Source organism: Drosophila bipectinata, chromosome 2R (assembly GCF_030179905.1).
Source record: "Drosophila bipectinata strain 14024-0381.07 chromosome 2R, DbipHiC1v2, whole genome shotgun sequence".
NCBI classification, from domain to species: Eukaryota; Metazoa; Arthropoda; class Insecta; order Diptera; family Drosophilidae; genus Drosophila; species Drosophila bipectinata.
The window spans coordinates 20,631,457-20,654,881 of NC_091737.1; the positions used below are offsets into that span (position 1 = coordinate 20,631,457).

The following is a 23,425-nucleotide window of genomic DNA, read 5'->3' on the forward strand; positions in this document are numbered from 1 at the left end:
CGCGGAGAACCAACCCCTTTGGCGGCTTATCTGGCCCATGTGTACACAAACATACTTAGTTATTTCGTCTATTTACAGTTTATTGTCCCACTGCATACTTTAAGTTATATTTTATATTACTCTTAACTTTACAATGCTTGCACATGCAAAACACAGTCAGATAGCAAAAACATCGGTACAGATACACGCATTCAGATAAAAAATTATTATAATACTTGTACAAAATACAGGGGATACAAACACAAATCTGATGTATACAAAACTTTTTGATTGAGAGTGGTCTGACGGAATTCAAACTATGAGATACATTTATCCAATTCGATCTCAACGGATATGGTTAACTGCCTATGGCCTGGTAAACACTGGTGTTGACCAACGTTTTCTGGATGCCGAAAATCACACTGTAAAAAAGGGTTCATTAGTTGTCATATATAATTTAGTTGTGGGAAAAACTTACGCTATGAGAATGTAGCACAGAAAGTATAGTGCCGCGCTGATAAAATTAAAAGCTCCCGGATAATATTCCACTGTTTTCCTGTACACTATTGTGTAGAGAGGAGCAGCTCCCAGTGGCGAAACAGATTCCATAGAGGTGGTCAAGGCGAATATTTTTCCTAGAATTTTAAAATTATGTTAGTGGTAATCAAACTTTGCTAATAAAACTTTGAGCTGTTACTTACCAACTTCCGTGATGGGTGCAACGTGCGAGAGAATAGCACGGCACATGGGCCCCATGACGCCGCGCATCATTCCCAAAGTCATTCCCAGGTACATTTCCTGCCAATAAACGGCAGTCGCTCGTACTGTGCTTTCCAAAACGCAGCAGGCAAGGGACAGCATAGCCATAGAAACAATTGACACTTTTAGGATGCGACGGAGAATTATCATGCCAACAATACTGCCCACGATCTGAATCACTATACGGGATGCGTTGAAAAGGCTAAAGTCCTTGATGGTCCAGTTGAACTTCTCCTGCATGAACATGTAGTTGACAGTTCCTTCGCCCTCTGCAAAGTCAGTTGCATTGAGATGTAGTCCTAGTTAAGTTTATATGTACTTACCCATATCGAATATGGCTATTGTCAGGGCAATCATTGTCAGCCAAATAATGGCCCGATCGAAATTGGGTCGTCTTTTAATGGCAGTGTAGACGAGATCTTTCACCAAATCAAAGCGGAAGAACTCTCGCATTCGGGACTAGAAAATTATACTTGAAGTAAGAACAATCCTACAATAGGTTTTGTAACAAGACCCTTACACCACTGTGAATATTCGCAGGATTTAAGCTCTCAGGAACAAATAGAAAGACGAACGCCAAGGCCAGAGCCATCAGGGAACCAGCAATGGCGAATAGAGTGACGGCATTCGTGGCAGCATAAATGTAACCACTGGCCACATTACCCACCATCATGCCCGTGCACAGAGAAGCCTCATTAAGAACCATTCTAAAGTTGGGGAAATAAATCAAATGTTTAAAATACTTGATTGATATTAATTATTTTAGTTTACCTAAAACTCTTTTCGTTCTCGGTCACATCAGATATGTAGCAATAGATTCCTGTGATCAAGGCACACGTTCCCCCACTCAAGACCGAAGGAACCGACGACAACAGGAACCACCAAGGGCTAATGTTGGTAGACATTGTTATCCAAGTTATAACAATTAGTATACAGGCGCCGGTAAGATAGCCTAAAATAATATTTAAATATTATAAACGGCCTTAGAATAATTCATAGACATACTAACCTGTAAAAGTAGTTAGGAGAACGGGCCTCCTCCCAAACTTGTCCGACCAGGGACCCAGGAACAGGCTCACAAAGGCCGGTATTATGCTCTCCAATAAAGAAGTCGCCATCATAATATTCGCAGAATATTTTTGTACTACAACTTCAATTTTCTAAAATAAAATATAAACGGTTGTATGAGTCATTCCACATCAACAGAAAGCTAAAATTATATATATTTATATATATTATTTAAACGGTCTAGTAAAGTTCGATACCTTTATTACAGTTAGTCATAAAAAACTTTTTATTTTTGCTATTTTGCACGATGATAAGCCTTGAACGTTGTTCCAAATGCATTATCTCCGAGCACTTAACTTTATAGGCTAAACAATGGAACTTAAATTAGATTAATCTGACTTGCTTTGTTGCCTAGATTTCACTTTGTCTTTAATCAGGCTACTCGTTAGTTCACTTGTAGGTCAAGATTTAGAAGCATCATAGGATTATTGTAAACCAAATTATTTAATATATATGCTTTTATATATAAAATATAATATACATATCATATAATCGAAAGCTTAAGTATCTAGCTTCAAATAAAAATACTATAAAGAAGAGCTTTTGTAATTACAGTCTAAAATTTCACTACACGCCCCACAAACCATACTAAAACCCGTCATAGCAAAGATAAAACTTGCAAAAAAAAACAGACATGTACATAGGAAAATATAAAATTCCAAAGCTGACAGACTATCGTCTATTCAGACTTCCTTGGAATCGACATATTATTTACTTACTTTAACCTCATCCGTTCCACGATCAATGCCCAGCAACGGCTCGCATTCCGTGGCATTAAACTCCATGATGGTGACACAGGTCTGGTAGAGGATTTGATTTTGGTAAACCGCCCCTAAAAAGTCATAGTTTTTATTAAATTTAGAACCTCAGAGACCACAGAGAATCTTCTCCCATTACATACCAATTAAATATCTAGCGAAGAAGATGAGAAAAACTGCGGGCTCCAGGATGAACCAGCGGTAACTTCTACGATCATGCTTCGGGGGTGGGGGAGCCTCGGTGTTGCTGGACGGAGATATTACGGCAGGGTTCAGACTGCGTGGCTCTGGGATCGGTGCATCCTCCACCTTGCCCACCAGGCCCTCAGTATCATCGCGCGGCATATCTCTGGCGGAAATTAACGATTCGTCTGTCTCAGTGGATTACTGATAGCGGATTTAGCAAATCATTCAACGTTAATTCAATAATGCAACGCAGTTAATATAAATAGCGACTTCCGAGCGTGACGAAGAGGATCGAGATACTGAAGCTTCAGTTCCAGCTGCTGCTGTGGCGGCAGAATCGCGCTGTATATTTTTTAAACCGAACGCCGCTCGCTGAAACAGAACACAGCGAACTGAATTTTCAGATATTCCCGTCTGCGTCACAATGTTTATAAAAACTTTCTAATAGCAACAAAGAAAACAGCTGATTGTGTTTACCACTGATTACGGACGGTGCTGCCAACTCGGCGCGCATTAAAATACCAGAGATTTAATTTTTTCAAAGTTTTTACTAGTCAGTTACTAAAATTATTTAAACTTATTTTAGTAGCGGCGCCGTTCGCGTTCTCCCCGCGAATCCCGCTCCCGCTGTTCGTGCCGACTGCCTCGGTCGCGGTCTCGTTCACGTTCACGTTCACGATCCCATTCTCGGTCTCGGTCCCGGCGATCCCTTTCGCCGTATCGGTCCCTATCCTGGCGGTCACGGTCACGCTCCCGCTCTCGCATCCTGTCCCGGTCCTGGCGCTCCCGGTCTCGATCCTGCCGGCGGTCATGGTCATCGAACTGGGGCTCTCGGTTACGGGCCCGATTACGCTGTCGATCGTACTCCTCCAGTTCGTCGTAGTAGTCTCTGGAGCGGTTGCTGCTCTGCGCTGGTCGGCCGCCGCGATCCCTACTACGTGACCTGGACTTGGAGCGAGCTCTTCTAGGTCGTCGCACGGATGAAGAGTCTTTGTCCTTCGTTCGACTCGCCTCCTTTTCGTCTGCCTTTTCCTCGTCGCTCGGTAGTTCGTCATCCAGATCTTCATCCAGGACCGAGACTTTCGGCTCAATTTCGTTGTTCTCTTCCAGAATAGAACGCTTTTGGATTCGTGGCAGTATGATGTCGCAGACACGGTCATTGCGCAGCAGCTCGTCTATGTACTCGTCCATGTAAACAATTTCAAACTGGCCGGCACGGTTCTGGCGCCGTAATTTCCGATTGTCGATGTACAGAGGCTCCAGGTATTTGTAGCAGTCCAGTGCAGCGCCCGTGAGTCTCAGGTAGAAGGCACCTAGAGCGCGTACATACTTGAACTCCTCGTTCTTGATGAACTCCACAACGATGTCCTTTTCCGGCTGGATTTGCAGCATTTTCAGAGTCAGGCAAAGGAACTGAGTGGGCTTGATGTTACCGCCATAGACGCCGCCCACAAAACGAAGTTCCATGGCCTTGTCGACCAGCAACTCCGCCGTAAGAGCAAAGCATTGCTCCTTCCAGTACTTTGAATCGTAGATGCGGGACCGGATGATCTTTTCGATGAGGTATTGTGGATTGGTGCCGTGCACGTTTTTCGCCTCCTTGACTGTGCGGTTTGCCATGACGCGATGAATCAACTAGCCTTTGTTTTGGGTTGTCCTACAGCCGCCAGTGAAAATGATGAGTCCTGGTGTCGCCCAGGAATTATAAATATAAAAATTGCAATATTTTTATTTATTTTCGGCGTCCGCAGCGTAGAGTGGCCAGCTTAAGACAGAATTAAAATATCAAAAAAATACCAAAATATACTGCCAGAAGGCGATAACAGAAACAATCGCTATCGGATGACGCATCGCATCGCCTATTGAACAAAAACAGCTCGCCAGACAGCAAAAAAAAACGCAATAGCTGGAAAAAGGAATTTCTGGACAGGATTTCTGAAGAGTAGGAGTACCAAAGCACACAGCCAGGATGAGTTTCTTCGGGAAAATGTTTGGCGGCAAGAAGGAGGTGGCCCCCACAACGGGCGAGGCGATACAGAAGCTGCGAGAGACTGAGAACATGCTTATCAAGAAGCAGGAGTTCCTCGAGGCCAAGATCGAGGACGAGCTGAATATAGCTCGCAAGAATGCGTCCAAAAACAAACGAGGTATGTAGGTGGATGGTGGACACCGGATTTCCCGGATAATCAAGCGGTCGAACGCTTGTGTGGCAAGTGTCTGGAAAAAATGACTCATTGTTGTTTTTTTTGTTTGTGGCTGAGGCCTTTCAATTAATCAGCCACCACCACCGCTAGCAATAGAATATTCAATAAAACAATCTGTATTTCTTCGCTCCTTTTCACCCGCATACCATTTGATGCCTGGACGTGTCCGCAAACGCTAAGAACGTAATATAAACATTCCTTTTGATATCAAACAACAAACATAAGCCATGCCATAGAGTAATTAGAAACCACGCTTAGCAAAATTGGCCATCTCACAAATATAAACAAATCAATTATTATTTGAATATCCACTTATTTGCTGTCTTGACACTTTTCAGTGGCCCTGCAAGCGCTCAAAAAGAAGAAGCGCCTGGAGAAGCAGCTCCAACAGATCGACGGCACACTGTCCACCATTGAAATGCAGCGTGAGGCTCTGGAGAGCGCCAACACAAACACTGCCGTCTTGACCACAATGAAGGGAGCTGCCGACGCTCTCAAGAGCGCCCACCAGAATATGTAAGATTCGAAAGTCAAACGAAAATGATCCATAAATTAACCAATAATGTTCTTACAGGGATGTGGACAAGGTGCACGACATGATGGACGATATTGCCGAGCAGCAGGACGTGGCCCGCGAAATATCCGATGCCATTTCCAACCCTGTGGCCTTCGGGGCAGATCTCGATGACGAGGACCTCGAGCGGGAACTCGATGAACTCGAACAGGAGAACTTTGATAAGGAAATCATTGGTATTCCCGAGCCGACACCAACATTGCCAGAAGCACCTACAGAAGATTTGCCTGAGAAGGCCAAGGAGAAGAAGAAGGCGGCTCCAACGACAGCAGTGGCTGACGATGGTGAGTAATACGGGCACAGTGTTCGTGTTATCAGTTCTTAATATATACTAACTCTCTTCCAGATGACCCAGACATGAAGCAACTCTTGTCCTGGTCCACCTAAATTATCGAGCTACTGAAATCTCCTCACTGTTCTGCAAATTCACCCCAGACCCAAGCGTTTTGTTTTAATTAAATAATCTATTATCATAAGCCAAAATTTTAGTTCGAAGCGAAGGAGAGATGAAATAAGGCATTAATTCCTTTGGCAGTATATCAAATGGTACATTAAATAGGCATGTGATTTAACAAATAAATGATGAAACTTAGTCGGGCCATGCATCAGTAACTGGTAGCTGCAAAAAACAGTGATTTCAATGATATTTGATACTTTCACAGAATTTAGTTCATTTCGCTCAAGAAAATGGCTTCAAGTGTCGCATGCGCCTATATGACAGGATATATCAAAGGATTACAAATGCAATAATCCAACCAAGCCACGTTATTAAAAATTTATTTCATTTTCAGTCAGATAGCTTTGTATTCAATAAATCAAATAAGTAATAAAAAAATCTATAAAATTAATATTGTTTGAGCAATTTTTTTTTAAATGGGATTAAGCAAATGTTTCCAGTTATTTTAAATAACAAAAGAAAGTATTTTTAAAACCCACATTTTCAAACACCACTGGTTTTTGAACTGCATATATATATTTGAGTAGATTTTTATTAAAAATTGATCGATTGTACATCAATATCATTGTCTATAATCTATGTAACACGGACTCGTCTATATTTTGGTCAAAGGTATGAAAGGCACTCAGGTCTGCTGCCTCAGACTCTTCACATAGCGTACTGGGACTTCCGGCAGATAAACGGAGACAAAGAACATTAATGGCCCGAACAGAATCATGCAGATCAGCCAGTAGATCATGCCAAAAATAGTTATGGCGTCCATATATGTATGTAAAGGTATTATGCGGGATGGTCGATCGGACAGTACGGTTACAAATAAGTGGGGATAATGAATGTCTTGTGTGTATAAACTTAAATAAATAACTAATATCACTAAACACCGGACTCGGCTAATGGAGATTGTGCAACAAGGCAAAAGGCTGTTGTTGCAGCTAGCGCTCCGATGTTCCTAAAAGGGTTACATATATATATATTATTGCAGGTCACTTTAGATTTGGATAACGAGACATCTGACGAAATGGCTATGCTGACACTCTGCTGTCCAGATCCTCACTCGTCGTCGTTTTAATCTTCAAGCGCGCCACCTGAAACGAAAGATCGAATTGCATCAGTTATGATTCGGTTATTGGGTTTTGGGATATACTATATTGGGAACACGGATATTACGGCCTGCTTTCGGAAAGTATGTCCAGCTGCTACTGGCCAGCTGCTCCACTGAATCACGCACTTTATACGACCTGACCACCAAGGCCCACGCCCAGCTTTGTTATTTTCGGGGCTGTCCCCAATCACATCATAAACGGGGGATATTCTCATCCGCTCTGAGCGCCAACTTATTCGCAACTGAGACCCCAGACAGCCAGCCACTCAACTGGTTTTGCATTTACAGTCTAGATCTGTGACCACAATGCTCAGAACTTTGAGCCAGAAACCAAACAAAGCTCAAAAACGCGCCCGTTCAAGGTGAGCACTCGAATCTATGACCGCACAAACTGGTTCTCCAGCCACCGGAGAACGTTCATTTACGGTCTATAAACTTTTTAATTAAAAGTTTTAGAACCACTTAGGTCCCTTATAATCAATAATTGCAGCCATTGAACTGTTGTTATCAAACAGTCAAAATTGGAAATGCATCCAATATGTCTCATGAGCCTAGGGTCTTTGGGTTTCCATGTACAGAGACTGATAAGACCTTCGAAGATAATCGAAATATTTCTTAGACCCAAGTAAACAACATAATAAAACCTCTTTAAAAGGCCTGGGGAAGTATATAACGAATAGGGGAAAACACAAAGATAAAGATACATATATACTTTTTAAAAGATTCAAGATAGGGAGGTTTCTTTAAAAGTATATACCATATCAACCTATATCTCTTAGATACTTACATGATATAAAAGTAACTATCACTGTCCTTCCGCTTGGCATCACACGGATTGGCACTCTTGCTGGCCGAGAAAGTGGAGGTAGTGGGATCCGGATCTGCCTGTTGGGAGCTAGTGCTCCAGCTGCGTCCCCAGCGACTACTAATGGCGGAGCCCAGACCATTCGACTGCTGGTTGTTGGCCATGTTGGTGTCTTTGCTGGAACCGGCGAAGAACGACTTTACGCTATCCATGGTGCGACCCTCGATGCTGATTTCACTCCGATTGGCTGGATGTGTATGTGTCGAGCCTCCACAGAAACGCCCGAAATTGATAATGCTAAAAATACACAATAATTTATTTATTTTGACTGAAATCTTGTTTTTTTTGGTGGGCTCGTGCCCACCATAGAGCTGTTTCCAAGTGTTGAACTTTTCGTTTTTTGGGTGTCGTCCGATCTAATTCGAATTAATTTTTGGTGCAGTTTGAAAAAACAAGTCAGTTATTGATAAGACCATATAGTATACATTAAATATTATTGTATCTACTTGAGGTAGCCATCTTGAAGGTGTTGTTTGTTTTAAAATCTATATGTATCGTCGAGTCTTTTGTCCATGCAGGTGTCTATATGGAGATATGCTAGGGCTGTTTAAACATGTTTTTGATAAAATTGCAAGTAAGTGGGAAATGCGTCGCAGTTTAAGGATCGTTTTGTATTTATAGGCGTGGTATAATAGAGTGATGGATGCCAAATACATACTATCAATTAGCAGTTCAAAACAGTTCACTGGCTGAGCTGATAAAGGTAGCCAATTCAACCGAACACGCGTCGCCCTCGGGAGCCATGGGAAATGTGTTGATTTTGAGTATTTGTTAGTGTTACTTAGTTGGTTAGTTGGACGTGGCATGATAAGGTAGTGAAGGCCCTAAAGGCCCTCAAGGAACCAGGCACACGACTTGGGTAAGACTCCAAAGGGCTGATAGTTGTTGATAACAAGCCACGAGGTCATGCCAGGAACACTGACCTACCGCAAATTCTCGCTTCCAAATGGCGACTTGGCGAATAACACGGCACTCTCAATCAAGACTCAATTCCAATTAATTTGACACAATTTGTCCAACTTCTTTCAGTGCACTCCAAAACACCCAACAGCGAGCCAGCCAGGAGGAGAACCGTTTTGCACAACCGTTTTGATCGCACTGAAAAAAGGCATGGCCTGCCATCGGCTCCGATGTGTGTTTAGTTTTAATCAATTTTTAAATGCGAAGGCGTCGGGTGTGGTGTTAGTGAAGAGTGCAAGTGTGTAGGTGCCACGCAGCACCCATACAAAGAGCTCTACTACAGAGAGAAAAATTATAGTATAGCTTTTGTTGAAAATTATTTTAGCTTCAAGAAAAAATATAAATAAATGGTGAGTAAATTAATGAAAATACTATATATCTTTCTATTATATGTTCTTTGTAAAAATAGGTTCTGTTCAAAGTCTAATTAAAACATTTTGTATATTATAAGTTGTTTATAATGCAAAACAGCACGAATTTAAAATATAGTGCCAAAACCTGTACGTGAGAAATCAATTAAGTTATTGAGAAATTATATAAAAAAAGAAACAAATTTTATTTTCCAGTCATGATAAGGTTTTTCCTCTGTGTATTTTTGTATGTATTTGTTTGGAGTGTCTTTGTTTGGGTGTTTCCAACGTCTGGAAGGCGTCTGGTTGCTTAGTGTTGGTTGTAGACTTTCCGAGGCGGTTTTTCTAGTTTGTTTTGATCCGCGTTTCTTCTTCAGAGACCATTTTATCAGATGCATTTGTTTTGGCACCTGAGCCCAGGGTCATGCTACCTGGTTCATCATACAGCAGCCTCGTAAACGAATTTCCGCCCTTGGCTCTTTGTTTTGCCACCGATTCTCCGTGTATCTCTATCTTTCTCTCCCGCTCGATCTTCGGTTTTTGTTGTGCTTCGATGCATGTTGATTGCTTTGGACTTTGGACCCTGACTTTTCCTCTGTTGTAATGTTTGCCTATACGCATTATTTAGCTCTAGGCGACAACAAAATGCTCTTTAAACTTTAATTAAAATAAAATTATTGGTTATTAAGTTCCAGTTGGCTATCTAGTTAAACTGGCTAATATTGGAAATTGTAAAATACTTCCGTGAAGTAAGATTTGTGCATGAAAAAAATTATACAAGTGATAAGATTTAGATTCAAAAGAAGCGGCCAATTTATGGTATTCTCGATAAAAGTTCGATAAAATCCTTTTGCCTAACGCGAAGTATTTCCCAAAACAGGTTGGCAGGCCATTACAATTCTTATCGATAACGCTACTCGCCAATAATAAAACTGCGAATTTACTGCTGTATATATGTAAAAATTGTTTATTATTAGCCATTTTTCTACGGTTCGACCGATTAAATAATGCAGTTTTCTGCCCAATAAATGCCAAAAATTGCTATTGCAATCCGAGAACCAACACCCGATAGCCGAAAAAGTGCCGTGCCAGCGAAACGCGGAAGCGAAAAAGGCCATAAGGCGAAAAGCGAGACTAGTGGAGGAAAACAAAGTGCCAAAACACCCGAGTAGGGGCCGTGACCTGTGAGGGAGCCAGCGAGAACGGCAATAAAAGTGCACTGCATGCAAACATGGGCAATGCGGGCAGTTCCACAGTGCACATGCGAGAGCGCCACAAGTCGACCGACCTCTCCACTCCGAGCTCTCCAGCAAATTTCCGCGACTCGGTTGCAGCTGCGGGTGGGGCAGGAGGAGGCGGCGGTGGCGCAGCAGCAGCTTTAGGCGGAGCCGGAGTGGGAGGCCAAGCTTTCTCGTTCGACAAGAAACACACGGCAGTCTTAAACGAGGGCTCGTCGCAAGAAGACGACGACCCATACTACGCGGGTACTGGAACTGGAGCGGGTACCAGGCGCACAGCTGATAGCGGCGAGGCAACAGCTGGCGAACACTCAATCATGGACAGCACTGAGGACGAGCACGCTGCGGCAACGGGATCCGGGAACTTATCCATCATCGGCAGCGGCGACGACGATGAACCCAAGAAGACTGCTCTGCCGACAGTTCTGCGATGGGATGGCGGTGGCAAGAATGTAACCATATCTGGTACCTTCTCCAACTGGAAGCCCATTTCAATGGTCCGCAGCCATGGTAACTTCGTGACCATCATCGATCTGCCGGAGGGCGACCATCAGTACAAGTTCTGCGTGGACGGGGAATGGAAACACGATCCTAAGCTGGTCAGTTGAGTGGAAAATCAATAGATTTTATCCTATATATTCACGATTCGGGCGCCCGAATGACGCAGTTACTGATTTTCGCGGCCGTTGTGTAATCGTCGTAAACAAAACGAAGTCCCCGGCCCCTAATCAGTAGTGGATTTCAATTGGGTTCAGAGATGCTCATCTGGCTTGGACTAGATTTTGTTTAGAGAAGCAATTATCAGAGGACTTTATGGCCACGAACTTGATAAAACAAATGAAATTGATAAAAAGGCAAGGGGAGAGCAGCTCCAAAGAAAAGTAGCTTATCTTACACAAGAATATTTTCTTTTTTAAACTAATTTTAACTTTACAAACTAATTTGTGCTTACAAACCATCTGTAAGATACTAATCTTATAATCGTTTTCCCAGTACTTGAAAAAAACACACCCATATAATTGTTTTCTGGAAATTAGACTCCCCCAGGCCTCCCTTTAATTTAAAAAGGGCTTCTTACGTCACCCTTTTTCATTGAAATAATTACGAAAAATTGATTTTCGAATTGCAATTACAGAAAAGCGTGGAGAATGACGAGGGCCAGAAGAATAACTTGGTATCGGTGCGAGCATCAGACTTTGAGGTCTTCCAGGCCTTGGCTAAGGACAGCGAGAACGTGACAAACTATGCCGAGAAGGAGTACTCGCAGGAGGTGCCGCAGGTGAAGCCCTGGGAGAAGGTGTCCGGTCCGCCAGTGCTGCCGCCCCACCTGCTGCAGGTCATCCTCAACAAGGACACACCGCTTTCGGTAAGAACACCTATTCTTTGGGTGGAATTTTTGGAATATAGCTTTAATTTTCCTATTTTCTCCCCTTAAGTGTGAGCCCACATTGCTTCCGGAACCTAACCATGTGATGCTAAACCACTTATACGCCTTGTCCATCAAAGATGGTGTAATGGTTCTCAGTGCTACGCATCGCTACCGTAAGAAGTATGTCACCACCCTGCTCTATAAGCCAATCTAGGCAAAAGGCAGTTGGTATTTTAGCTTTAAGAACTGTTTTTTAATGGGATGATCCCGGCGGAGCCATCAAATCGATTTGTGGAATACCTGCAACAGTCTCGCTTGTCAAATTTATAATATATTTAATAACGAAGTGGAAGTGTTTTATTTTTGTTTATTAAGCGTTGTATTTTTATTAGTAAATATATACGGAACTTGTAAAAGTATAAGATTATTGCATTGTGTCATATATTGTATTTGAATTTACGGCTAGGCTAGGAATCTTACAAGCTTCTTTGCTATTTCAACTTGATATGTCACTAATGTCACGTACTAAGAGTAATTTAAGCAACTACGCATACTGTCGATTTGGTTCGCTTTTCGCTGTTTACTGTTCCCTGTACGCTGCCTTACAAAAATAATATAACAACACTTTGGATTTTGATCAACGTTTCATATCACATGCGTTCGAAATTCTACTTCTTTCGCCGAATCTTATCGGAATACATACGCGGATATCTAAAAAATTTCATGTGGTAACCCTAGTGGACCAACTACCAAATATCTGAGCTGAGGTATGTTCACATTAGCTTCATCTTGTGGTCCAGCTGGCCGGCATCCACCTTCTTGTCGAGCAACAATGGCGATGACGAGGCTAGGGCCACGGTCTCCTTGGCCAAGAAGCGCTCGTGCATCTTGTTAGCGGTGTGCTGGAACTCGCCATCCTCATCGAACAGGGCCTTGGTAAAGTATTCCGTAAACAAACGCCCCATATACTGGTCCTTAGTGGATGGCCACCAGCCTTCGAGGAAACCGATATGGCCGCCTCGCGCCGTGATCACAATCGCCACATGAGTACACTGGTTGGCCGCCTTAATAGGGATGGCGTCCAGCGGCTGGAAAGGATCGTCGGCAGCGCTGAGGCACAGCAGGGGCACCGAGATGTGGTCCAACTTGTTGTGAAGTGTGGCGTCCGAGTAATAGTCGTTGACATGGGCATAACCAAACTGCTTGGCTGTGAAGAGCTCATCGAACTCCTTGATGGTCTTGCAGCGCAAAATTCGTTGAATATCGATGTCCGAGTCCTGATAGATGTCCCGGTAGATGTCCAAGTGATTCCGCAAAGTGCGACAAAGACTACCGGCCAGGTGGCGCCCCAGGAGACTGTTAATCACAGGCTTTTCAATGCTGGCGCTACCCTTGTGGACGTCCCAAGGCACAGAGATAATCTTGGCCGCTGATAGGATGTTCCTGGCTTCGTCGCTCTTGCGGGCCAGATAGTTGCCAAGAATTAGGCCTCCCATCGAAATCCCAGCGGCGCCCATCTTGCATTGTGGCGGCAGAATGCTACGGACATGGTGGATAACCTCACAGAGATCCTCGCAGTTGGCTGCGCAGTAGAGACGAGGCGTCTTCAACTCGATCCCACCGAGACCACGATTGTTGAACACAACAACCCGCATGCCGGCCTGCTGGGCGGCAAAGACTAGGCATTTAATGTACTCCGCCTGGGACTCGCCGGTGAGTCCTGGCAGAATGAGAATACAGGGTGCGTTTTCGTCACACCCCTCCTCCATCCAGTCCAGAGCCACCTCGCCGCCGTCCTTTAGGGGCAGGATCTCACGGCGGTAGTTGACGTGCGGCAGACTTTTCGAGCGCAGCAGGCTCGCCATTACCGTCTGCGCCCGACTCTCCACGCACCAGAAGGTGGGCCAGTACTTGTTCTCCAGAGTCGGCACCTTGCGGATCAGGTACTGTTTGAACGGCCCGTCCGAACAGGCGATAATCGGCCGCTGTAATTATTTATATTAGTAGCTGCTTAGTCACGCGCCAAAGGTGACGCAATCGCATGAGTTACACTCACCTTGACCACCTGGATCAGATAGTACACCACGTAGGCCACCAATGCCATGCCCAGGACATGGAGGCGCGGTAGATTGGATAAGTAAGCATACATCGAGTAGAACATGGCGACGGGCTCCGAGTGCAGGTAACGTACTGACAATTTGGAACACTCTGGCCAGGTCTGGGCGCAAGAGCTGAAAGAGCGGAACAAGCGAACGAGACCGTAAATTAAGTTTATGGCGCAGCAGAATAGTTTTCAAAGCGGGTCTATGAATGAAAATACTGTCGGAAGGGGCTATTTGGGGACTAACAAAGTACAAGGAGGCGTATCTAATCGCGGACGGGCTAATGTATGCACATAGACACTTATTGAACGAGTGGTCGTCCGTATCAGAGGCAGACAACACACGCGCCCTGGACGGGTTCAGGCGGCACTCAATTCGTTAACTTTGGGCGCTTATCGCTCACTCACAGCAGTTCACGTCGGTGGGATGGTCGGTGGATTTGGATGTGGACGTTAAGGTTTTGGTGACTTTGGTGACGTTGGTGACAAACGCCTCTTCCGGCGGACAAGGCGCGGACATCAGCACCCGTGCCTAGCAGCTCGGGCAGGCTACGGTAAATGATGGCCACCTTTGGTGACGGCACGCGAAAAAGGGCGCCCAGCATTTTGTATTTAATTACTACTATTCGGGTGCGGGTGCGGATGCGTGTGCGGGCTGGCTAATTGTGCTACAGTAGTGGCTACAATCGTGTCTAAATGGTCCAATTGTGCCGCCGCCTGGCATTACTTCCCTCAATTTGGGTGCTTACCTTAAAAAAGAGGGTAGAGTAAAAGTATAAGTCAAAATTTAGACAATTGATTTCAAAACCTGTTACGGTACTGTGACACAAATCGAAACTCAACCCGCAGCGGAGGATCTAGTGTTCAGTTGACCCCGGTGTTCTTGGCTTTGTTCGGCGTCATCACGTGCGACCACAAAATCAATGAATAGTGTGTTGATGGGCTATTGATTGGTGGGTGGGCAGTGGGATGCAGGCTTTTCTGCCGTGCCAAGTGTGACGGAATCGAAACAATATATATATTCTATAATATAGACCCGCTTACTTGGTGTAGCTTCTCAAAGGAGTAGGTGTGCAGGTATAGGAACTCTTGGTGGCGAACTGTTTTCAGCACACGCACTTATGTAACCGCATTAAAAGTGTTGTGCATTTTATGAGCAAAAACCTTGGACCAAACGATAATGCGGCAAACTTAAAAACAATCACAAGGAAACCAAACCGACTGCACACAACCAAAATATAAACAATAACAATTTTTAGCGGGAAACTAGCCAGAACGGCCGTTACGCTTCTACAGTGTTGGAAACTTTGAAAGTTTGTCGGCGTTGCCAGAATTTTGGGTAAAACATATATGGCAACGCCGTTCCTATCCATTTCTAGGGTTGAAAAGCGCTAATTTTGTTGTAAAAGTGTTTTTGTTCTGTTTGCTTGCATAAAACTGCGGGTGCCAAGTGAATTATTAATTATTGCACCACCGAAAATGACCGATAATAAGTGATCAGTGGTCCCCCAGTGCGGTCAAGCCAGCGCGAAAAAAAACCAAAATAAAAGATGAATCAGTGACGTCGCGAATCCAACATCTGAGTCGACAAAGAGAAACAGGAGGAAAGTGGTGGTGGTGTGTGGTGTGTGGTGGTCGTGTTGTGTCAGCGTAATCAGTATTTGGCAGTGCGTCGAACGTCCCCAAAGTACACACATAAATAAAAAAAAAACACACGTCTCGCTAACCGAAAAATGTGCTAAGCCTTTCGAAATGGGATCGCGAATCAAGTGAGTATTCAGGCCAGGCTGCGGCAGCTGGGGGCGTTCCGCTCCGCTGAACCTTCTGCTGCCTTCTGGAGCACCCTCTACTCCCACGACCGACCGTGCTAACCCCTGCTTTCCGTCTGCCTGCAGAACCGATGTCAAGAAGCTGTTCGAGTTCTGGTGCGAGGTCGCCCCCACACCGGGCCTGGAAAGGGGCACCAACAACAGGGGCGGAGGACCTGCTGCTCCTCCCGGCGTCATACTGGAGAGCTTCCCCGAAGGATTCCGGGACAAGGAGGTGCTCACCGGTATACCCTCGTTCGCCTATCCCTGCGATCTCTCATTGTACGTATATGTCTTGAATCCTATGCCAATATGCCTTTCGGTTTCCATTTCCGGTCGGTCAGTAGTTGCCTCAGAGAGGGGCGTAGCAGCCACAGAGGCTGACCGCATTTGCGCAAGACCTGCGATCAGACATAGACATAGTCAGACGGACAGTGGGCTCCGCCGTTGGATGAGTCACTCAAAATCAAAATCAAAAAAAAAACAACTACTCGACCCAACCAGTGGCAGCCGCTCTCCGCACCCTTTCCATCGGCTCGGCAGATAGCTTGTCCATGAAACGAATAACCTGTTGTGCCGTTTCGCTTTCGGTGTTTGTTTACACAGCAAGTTCGCGTAATGAACTGAACTGTATTATTATTCAATGGGCTTTGTTTGGAGCGGTTCGATCAGTATTTCCTGGATCGCCTGGAACTATGTACCTGGTTAGTCATCTTGGCTCTTATCTCTGCAGCTGTCCAATGTTACAGCGTTAGCTCATCGCATGATTAGTCTATTGGGGGAAACCAAACATGGAGCGAGAAATTAATTTTTGTTCAAAGTTTGCTTTGCAGATTAAGTTTCCCAACTATGTATGGTTTGACCCGCAGCTTATCGGCGGGTTCCTCGGAAACTACGTAGCATACCGTCATACTGCGACTTACACACACACACACACACCCTCTGTTGTGATAAAGAAAGTCAAGTCCAAGTCAATGCCCAGATAGCCCATGTCTATAATACTTCCCTCCCGTATAAGCTGTGATTGCCTCGCCGCCTGACTTTGCATATCAAATTGAATAATGACACGATCCAAAGCACTTAGATCTAACGACTTTATGTAACCCGGTGGCGAAGAGAAAAAGAGCTCGGTCTGGTCTCCAGGTCTGGCCAAGCCAAAGTCGAGCACAATATGCAAAAACCGTCGCACAATGGGAAGGAAACGTGCCCGGGTAATGATATTGCTGCGTCATTGTCGTTCATGTTGCAAAATTGCGATTTATTCAAATTATTAAATACGATTTCGACACTTATTTCAAAGGAAGTTAAGTAGGAAGAGAGCTAGGGTATCTCTATGGCGAGTATCTCTTTTTAAAAACCCATCGTTTCAAGCGGATGGAACAATAAAAACGACCAGATTCTTATAATTAATTGCCTTGCTTTCGTCACTTTATGACTTGCAGCTGTAAGACTTGAACAGTAGTACTAATATTATCTCATACACTTCTCTAGACTTTGACCCACTAGCCCCTAAAAGGGGTTTATATCTTTTAGCTTTCAAAATCTAAAAATTATATTCTCCTTTTTTCATTAACAGCACCGAGGTTCTAAAGTATTCCTTTGTGCACACCACCGGCGACTCCAAATGGCGCTTCGGCTTCTGCATCCACGTACCCAAGACGAAGACGGCCATGGTGCTGATCACCTACCTGCCCTGGCACGACACCTTCCTGCAACTGCTGCAAGTCCTCTCGGACCTCAAGCGGAATAATCCCAGCGAATTCCGGGCCTTCCTAGCCGAGGCCTATAGCCAAGGTGTTCCCGAATCCGGCGGCAATTTAAAGGTCTTCTACAATGGCGGGCAAAGTGTAAGCTTTTGTGGTTTAAAATATGACATTTTTAAATAATCTAAGGTTTTCTTTCACAGCAATTTGAATTCGTTCGACCGCAACAGTTCCAGTTACCCAACATCTTAAAAAATGTGAGTTTTAAAGAACAAAATTTCTCAAAGAAACTAGATCCTAACTCTTGTCTTTCCAAACAGAACAACCTGAATATGTATTACAGCTTCGTGAAACCCAAGGAGATGATAGAGGTGTTCGCCGCCATGCTCGCCGAGCGACGCATCGTCTTCACCTCCAGGCACCTGGACCGGCTGTCGGCTTGCATCCAGGCAGCGAATGCATTCCTCTATCCCATGGTCTGGCAGCATATATTCATACCGGTGCTACCCTGGGAATTCAAAGACTACCTGGGTGCTCCAATGCCATATCTGATTGGTGTGCCAAAACCAGTGCTCGAAGCCGTCTCCCCCGAGGAACTCGGCGAAGTTGTGATCTTGAACTGTGATAATGAAATACTGGAGAGTCCCTTTGATGATGTTCACAGTCTGCCATCGGAGATTGTCTCCCAGATGAAGAAGCAACTGAACAACAAGCAGGACCACCAGGGCGACGGTGTCTCTAAGATCTTCCTTAACGCACTGGTCCAGCTAATTGGTGGCTATCGGGACGCTGTCGAATATCACGAAACAAGTAAAACCTTTAATCCAAAAAAGTTCATTGAATCTCGGCCAGCGCACCTGCGTCCGTTCCTTGCCAAAATGATGGAGCTGCAGATCTTTGCGCAGTTCATCGACGATCGCCTCAAGATGCTCAACAGCGGCCTCGGCTTCTCCGATGAGTTTGAACTGGAGACCGTTCGGTATGCGGAGAAGAAGAAACGCGGTCGCAACTACGCCCTGATGAAGAGCCTCAAGGACAAGGTAAGCCCCAGTCGAGGAGCTGTCGCGATTCGGCCCGGCTGTTAGTGTAGTCCTCACGATGCCATAAACACCACCACCACCATATACCCACCATGTTGTCTGGCTTGGAAAGGACTGGAATGCGGGCTTGTCATTAGTTAACACAGATCTCTTTCCATGCGCAGACCTGCTAACCGAACTTGGACTACCTATACTCCCACCTTATATTTTATCATCTGATTTGATTTGATCTATTCCACAGTTGATGGGAAAGCGCAGTTTGTCGCGAGTGTATGCTAAGAACTATTATTAGACTGCCAACTATGCCAAAACCACCAAAATCAAATACCAATACCTATATTTAAACGAGTAGAATGTAACTTTCCACATCTTTTTTTCAATGTTAGTTCCAATGATTTTTTATTTGTATGCAAAACCGAGTAATTAACGTCCTAACTAATATCTGCACTGAATTTAAGTTGGCAAGAACTAAAATTCTAAAATAAAAGGCCTATTATATGGTATTCTGGTTCTTAATTTTAAAATCCACTGCCAATTCCTAACAATCCAACTGCAGATATGTTTTATTAACAACCCGTAGTCTTCATTCTGGACTAACCCATTAACACTACTAGGTATTTTGTGAATCCGTATCCGTATTGTGGAACGCACTTTTCGCAGATCGCAGATCTATATCGCCGCCTCGACCTCTCAAGCTCCATTGCCCATGTGATTCCCATTAGACCATTACCATTACCATTACCAGTATCAGTCATTGTCATCGTAGCATTTAAGTGTAGCTAGCTAGCCGTAGCTTAAATAATTCACTGGTTGTTCTCTACATCTCATTCACTCCGTATATCGCCGGTATCTTGTACGTCTCTTTTCCATATATGCCGCTTGGATTGCTCATCTCACACTCGCCGCTCCTCCTCCTCCTCTCTGTGCTTTCTACTTCGATCTGATCTTCTGTGCAGACTAATCCGGCTTATAAGTCTGCCGTCAAATCGGTGAGTGGTCTACCCTCAATGCCCCTCAAGTGTGTCCTGTGTTTTCCCAAAAACGCTTCTGTGGATCCTTACTCTGAAAACAGATATCCTAATCTAATTCTATCACTTTTTAAGGTCAAGGAGGGGTCCAAGGGCATGAAAACCGCCTACAAGGGTCTCAAGACAAAGCTGCGCGAAAACGGAAATCAGTTTGGAGGCACACACTTCCACTTCGGCCTAGGATCACCCAACCACTCGGATCGACCGGACGGTGGCTACGTACGCGGAGGCAAGGCCATTGGAGCCACCCACCATTCGGCGCCCAGTTCGCCGGTGACGAGCAAACGACTCGATGGACTCGGCAGCGGAGTCTCCACGAATGGAAGCTGCAGCAGCTCCGGAGGCAGGGACTCGAGGGACGGGTCATTCCAAAGACGCGGGCCAGTACCGCTGGCCATGTCTAGCTCGAGCAGCCACATTCAGCCGAACGGCTATGGGTACGGCCAGGTGGCTGGTGCTTCTTACGGTCATCATCTCAGTGCGTCTTCTGCTGTTAGCTCGGCGAGCTCGCTCTGCTCATCGTCGGAGATGAACCTCTCGCAGGAGCTGCAGAACCATCCGCTGTTCAAGACGCCGGCCGTGGACCGCAGTGTAAGTAGCTTGGTACGGGCGTACGAGACGCGGCTGCAGCAGCTCCAGTAGCGGCATCTGCAGTCTCCTGCTCACCTGCTTGCCGCAAAGCTACCTCGACCCGTTTATCAATCGTTCACTCATCTCGATGTGCTGTGTATTTATGTTTGTTTCCATGCTCTTCTTGTTTTGTTTCCGTATCTGTGTCGTGTGTGTGTCCTGAACTGAATGTCGCCATCGACCGACCGTCCGTCCCATGTCATGTCATGCCAACACCACACACATCACCACACCACACACTCTGTACTCATCAATTACAACGAACATACTCGTATCACATTTGCACCCACCCCATTCCCAACATCGCCATTGGCCCACGCAGCTTAAGCCAAGCTCAGAACACAGGCGGGGAGGAGCACCACCGGCCAGACCGCCACCGCCGCAGACTGCGCCCGCTTCCTACTACAACCACCCGTACTCGCCAAACTCGACGCATCCCATTGTGGAGACGAAGCCGCCGCGACACACCTCCACACCCACCAGGGCACGCCCGGTTCTGCCCACCGCCGACTCCAACAGCTTTGATAGTCCACCGGACATGCAGTCACCACCGATTCCTCCGCGCAAACAGTGCAGCGTCGTGGCTGCCACTGCCGCGGCCATCAGTGCAGAGATCAGCAAGCTGGAACGCAACTGCTGGCAGGACGAGTCCCCGGAAAACGGTTTCGTTCGCCACTCCAATGCATCCTCGTCCTCGGCGATGTCATCCAGCTCATCGGGAGCCTCCTTTGTGACGGCGGCGTCCACATTCTCGCACCTAAATGTCTCCGATCCGCCGGTGCCCACGCCACGGACCAAGAGAGAGGTACACCTGCACCAGCTGCGGAAATAATTATTAAAAACCCATCCCGGTTGTGGTCTCCCAGTCGAATGCACACTAACACTCATCCGCAGGCTCTCCATATATCCAAACTAGTTATCCTTTAGACTACAGTATTTATTTTAGTTGAAATCTGAGAGAAAGTACTAATTATTTTCATTAATAATGTTATGGGAGGTACTTCTTATAGATTCATCCAAAGCTCTCCAGTATATAACTAGTATTTCTTTGTAGATCTTTTATTTTTTCTCATAGCCATGTCGTAACACTAGTAGATTATCTATTATTTTAGTAACTCTCATTATACCTCATGTAACTAGCATTTTTTACCGCACCCATCTGTAGTCATCACCCGTATTTAAATGCTTGATATTGCTGAATCCAATAACCAATCGCCTTGAGCTTTTTAACAACCCAACCTTTACCCGCCCATCCCACAGCAGCAGCAGCAGCATCATCATCCGCAACAACAGCAGCCACTGGAGGACAGCATGAATGACCTGATATCGCTGGACGATAGCAACAATACCAGCTTCGACCTGGAGGACTTTGATCCTTTGAATCAGAACGCCCGGCCACTACCCCCGTTGGGAAAAGCCTTCGGAAAGAAGTCCAGCACGTTGCCAGCAGGAGTCAACAGCAGTATAGTGAACACAGGATCAGCTGGTGGCGTCAACAATCCACTGTATCCATACTTTGCACCAAAACACATGGCCACGGTGGCCGCTGTGACGGGACGACCGCCACCATTGCCCTCGATGGTTCCACCGCAGATCCAGCTCCAACGCAACACCATTGCCGGTAAGCCGGACGACGACTTCGAGCTGCTCCGCAAGTACGGACTGGACCAGTTCACGCTGAACAACTCGGCGACGGAGAAGCAGCAGCATCTAACCACCGGCAAGGGCATGACCAACTGGACAACGTTCGATTAGAGGAAATATGATACCAAAATATGTGTGATCGATAGAATTTGTTTTTGTAAATAACTAGGAGATAGGCCAGGCGCAGGAATCAAAAGCGATGACACTAATATAGCCCTTAATACCCACTCTATCTGTATCGTAGTCAGTTCTCGTTTAAGTGTGCATCCAAGGATCAGAGTAAATCGCTTCTATTTGTATATAAATGTTTAGTGGCAAGTTACAGCATTTGTTTAAGTTGGTCGCTAATCACCTAACCACTGGACTTCCAAATCAAAAGACCCTCGAGAATCTAGAGTAGCCAGAATCTAAGCCAATTAGCATAACAAATTATTATTTGAAAGATATCAATAAACTACCAATAAATTCAGGAAGATTATTGTCCTTTAGCCTTGTTCTCGGCCATGCAGTTCCGGATGCGGGTGTCCAGGGCTCGGGCGCCCTTCAGGTTAAGCTCTTCGTTGTCCGGCAGCAGTTGGTTGACGCGCTCCACCCAGGCACTGACTCGGGGATACTTTTGCCCATCCACCGGAATCTGCAGCGCCAAGGTCACCAAGGTCGTGTGTATGGAAACATCGGCTACACTGAGCTCGTCACCCACAACAAAGTTTCCGGTTTTCAAGAAGTTTTCCAAATCAGCGTAGGCATTGTGGGCAAGGGCTAAGGATCTCTCATTGAACTCCGATTCTCCTCCGTAAATATTTCGCGCCACAACGTCCTTTACCACCTGGAAGAGGACTCCGTTCTCATAGTGCATGCGATGGTCGATGTGGGCTCGTGTTTTCAAGTCCTTGGGATAAAGACGATCGTCTTTAGCGTACTTTCCCACCATGAAGCATACAATGGCGTGGCTGTCCACATAAACCTCGCCATCAGTGTCCACAAAAACAGGAACCTGGTGCTGAGGATTCAACTGAAAAAAAGGTTGGGTATTAAAATGGATAACCCAAGGTGGGCAATAGAATGACCCTTACCTTAACGAACTCCTCGCTCAAGTGCTCTTTTTTGGAAAAGTCCACAGGCCTAGGGAAGATGTCTTAGTAACAGTACTACTTGGTAACCAATGAAGCTTACTTTAAATCCAAGTCCAGGCCAATTAGTTTGGCCGTAAGGAGGCAAGCCCTGGCTGGAGGGCTAAAAAGAGCGTAGTACAATGTGGGCTTCGACATTCCGCTAAAGAATTTACACAATAACTGACGAGATCAAGGAAAACCTGAAGCCAATTGAATGGACGTAGCTAGAGGGGATTAAAAGGCATATGCTCCAAAAGCAAAACACCTTTCTCTTTATACACTGAAACCAAAAATATTAAGGAGAGAAAATGAACTCACATTCATAGTTCTTTTTTTGAATCTGGAATTTATTATTAAAATTATATAAACATTTATAAATATTTTGTTCTTTATACAAATAATATAATCTGTTTTAATAAATGTAATAATCAAAAATAGTTTATTAAAACAAATAAGAATATTTAATGGACAGATTTTTAATTTAAAAAGA

General features: G+C 45.1%; 9 protein-coding genes across 21 annotated transcripts; 3 read left to right on the forward strand and 6 right to left on the reverse strand.

Annotated features, from left to right (window-relative positions):
* Nucleotides 1-59: 59 nt before the first annotated feature.
* On the reverse strand, nucleotides 60-3,183 carry LOC108122431 (probable peptidoglycan muropeptide transporter SLC46). Its single transcript, XM_017237014.3, has 9 exons — nucleotides 2,708-3,183; nucleotides 2,526-2,638; nucleotides 1,748-1,898; nucleotides 1,510-1,690; nucleotides 1,259-1,445; nucleotides 1,062-1,197; nucleotides 681-1,007; nucleotides 458-614; nucleotides 60-401 (listed from the first exon to the last, which is right to left on the reverse strand). Exons 1-9 carry the CDS (start codon nucleotides 2,907-2,909, stop codon nucleotides 338-340), a joined length of 1,518 nt encoding a protein of 505 aa, XP_017092503.2. The 5' UTR covers nucleotides 2,910-3,183; the 3' UTR covers nucleotides 60-337.
* Nucleotides 3,184-3,278: 95 nt separating this feature from the next.
* Nucleotides 3,279-4,530, reverse strand: Prp38 (pre-mRNA processing factor 38). The gene has a single exon (XM_017237016.2). It carries the CDS (start codon nucleotides 4,368-4,370, stop codon nucleotides 3,333-3,335), a length of 1,038 nt encoding a protein of 345 aa, XP_017092505.2. The 5' UTR covers nucleotides 4,371-4,530; the 3' UTR covers nucleotides 3,279-3,332.
* A 55-nt stretch (nucleotides 4,531-4,585) lies between these two features.
* shrb (charged multivesicular body protein shrub) lies at nucleotides 4,586-6,120 on the forward strand. The gene is made up of 4 exons (XM_017237020.3): nucleotides 4,586-4,897; nucleotides 5,293-5,470; nucleotides 5,529-5,812; nucleotides 5,875-6,120. Exons 1-4 carry the CDS (start codon nucleotides 4,720-4,722, stop codon nucleotides 5,913-5,915), a joined length of 681 nt encoding a protein of 226 aa, XP_017092509.1. The 5' UTR covers nucleotides 4,586-4,719; the 3' UTR covers nucleotides 5,916-6,120.
* Nucleotides 6,121-6,482: 362 nt separating this feature from the next.
* LOC108122439 (uncharacterized) lies at nucleotides 6,483-6,748 on the reverse strand. Its single transcript, XM_017237024.3, has one exon. The coding sequence runs from the start codon at nucleotides 6,746-6,748 to the stop codon at nucleotides 6,611-6,613; it is 138 nt and encodes a 45-aa protein (XP_017092513.2). The 3' UTR covers nucleotides 6,483-6,610.
* A 181-nt stretch (nucleotides 6,749-6,929) lies between these two features.
* Nucleotides 6,930-9,066, reverse strand: LOC108122438 (uncharacterized). Of its 2 annotated transcripts, none has more exons than XM_043210207.2 (3): nucleotides 8,876-9,066; nucleotides 7,875-8,189; nucleotides 6,930-7,070 (listed from the first exon to the last, which is right to left on the reverse strand). In XM_043210207.2, the coding sequence occupies exons 2-3, from the start codon at nucleotides 8,102-8,104 to the stop codon at nucleotides 7,058-7,060; spliced, it is 243 nt and encodes an 80-aa protein (XP_043066142.1). In that variant the 5' UTR covers nucleotides 8,105-8,189; nucleotides 8,876-9,066; the 3' UTR covers nucleotides 6,930-7,057. The 2 variants fall into 2 exon arrangements, with proteins under 2 accessions (XP_043066142.1, XP_017092512.2); XM_017237023.3 differs by having other exon boundaries at nucleotides 8,880-9,064.
* Nucleotides 9,067-10,159: 1,093 nt separating this feature from the next.
* Nucleotides 10,160-12,291, forward strand: alc (5'-AMP-activated protein kinase subunit beta-1). The gene is made up of 3 exons (XM_017237018.3): nucleotides 10,160-11,099; nucleotides 11,636-11,866; nucleotides 11,937-12,291. The coding sequence occupies exons 1-3, from the start codon at nucleotides 10,494-10,496 to the stop codon at nucleotides 12,081-12,083; spliced, it is 984 nt and encodes a 327-aa protein (XP_017092507.2). The 5' UTR covers nucleotides 10,160-10,493; the 3' UTR covers nucleotides 12,084-12,291.
* Nucleotides 12,225-15,249, reverse strand: Hydr1 (phospholipase Hydr1). 5 transcript variants are annotated; one of them, XM_017237011.3, is made up of 4 exons: nucleotides 15,015-15,249; nucleotides 14,379-14,719; nucleotides 13,926-14,100; nucleotides 12,225-13,854 (listed from the first exon to the last, which is right to left on the reverse strand). In XM_017237011.3, the coding sequence occupies exons 2-4, from the start codon at nucleotides 14,573-14,575 to the stop codon at nucleotides 12,643-12,645; spliced, it is 1,584 nt and encodes a 527-aa protein (XP_017092500.2). In that variant the 5' UTR covers nucleotides 14,576-14,719; nucleotides 15,015-15,249; the 3' UTR covers nucleotides 12,225-12,642. The 5 variants fall into 5 exon arrangements, with proteins under 5 accessions (XP_017092500.2, XP_070134290.1, XP_017092501.2 ...); XM_070278189.1 differs by lacking the exon at nucleotides 15,015-15,249 and adding an exon at nucleotides 14,779-14,979; XM_017237012.3 differs by lacking the exon at nucleotides 14,379-14,719.
* A 77-nt stretch (nucleotides 15,250-15,326) lies between these two features.
* Nucleotides 15,327-22,296, forward strand: LOC108122429 (DENN domain-containing protein 1A). 8 transcript variants are annotated; one of them, XM_017237005.3, is made up of 9 exons: nucleotides 15,327-15,739; nucleotides 15,866-16,060; nucleotides 17,355-17,625; nucleotides 17,685-17,738; nucleotides 17,802-18,521; nucleotides 19,478-19,510; nucleotides 19,625-20,140; nucleotides 20,502-20,984; nucleotides 21,440-22,296. In XM_017237005.3, the coding sequence occupies exons 1-9, from the start codon at nucleotides 15,723-15,725 to the stop codon at nucleotides 21,932-21,934; spliced, it is 2,784 nt and encodes a 927-aa protein (XP_017092494.2). In that variant the 5' UTR covers nucleotides 15,327-15,722; the 3' UTR covers nucleotides 21,935-22,296. The 8 variants fall into 8 exon arrangements, 7 of the variants coding, with proteins under 7 accessions (XP_017092494.2, XP_070134287.1, XP_017092496.2 ...); XM_070278186.1 differs by having other exon boundaries at nucleotides 21,443-22,296; XM_017237007.3 differs by lacking the exon at nucleotides 19,478-19,510.
* On the reverse strand, nucleotides 22,232-23,197 carry GstE13 (Glutathione S transferase E13). The gene is made up of 3 exons (XM_017237021.3): nucleotides 22,997-23,197; nucleotides 22,897-22,945; nucleotides 22,232-22,835 (listed from the first exon to the last, which is right to left on the reverse strand). Exons 1-3 carry the CDS (start codon nucleotides 23,089-23,091, stop codon nucleotides 22,299-22,301), a joined length of 681 nt encoding a protein of 226 aa, XP_017092510.2. The 5' UTR covers nucleotides 23,092-23,197; the 3' UTR covers nucleotides 22,232-22,298.
* Between the last annotated feature and the right edge of the window lie 228 nt (nucleotides 23,198-23,425).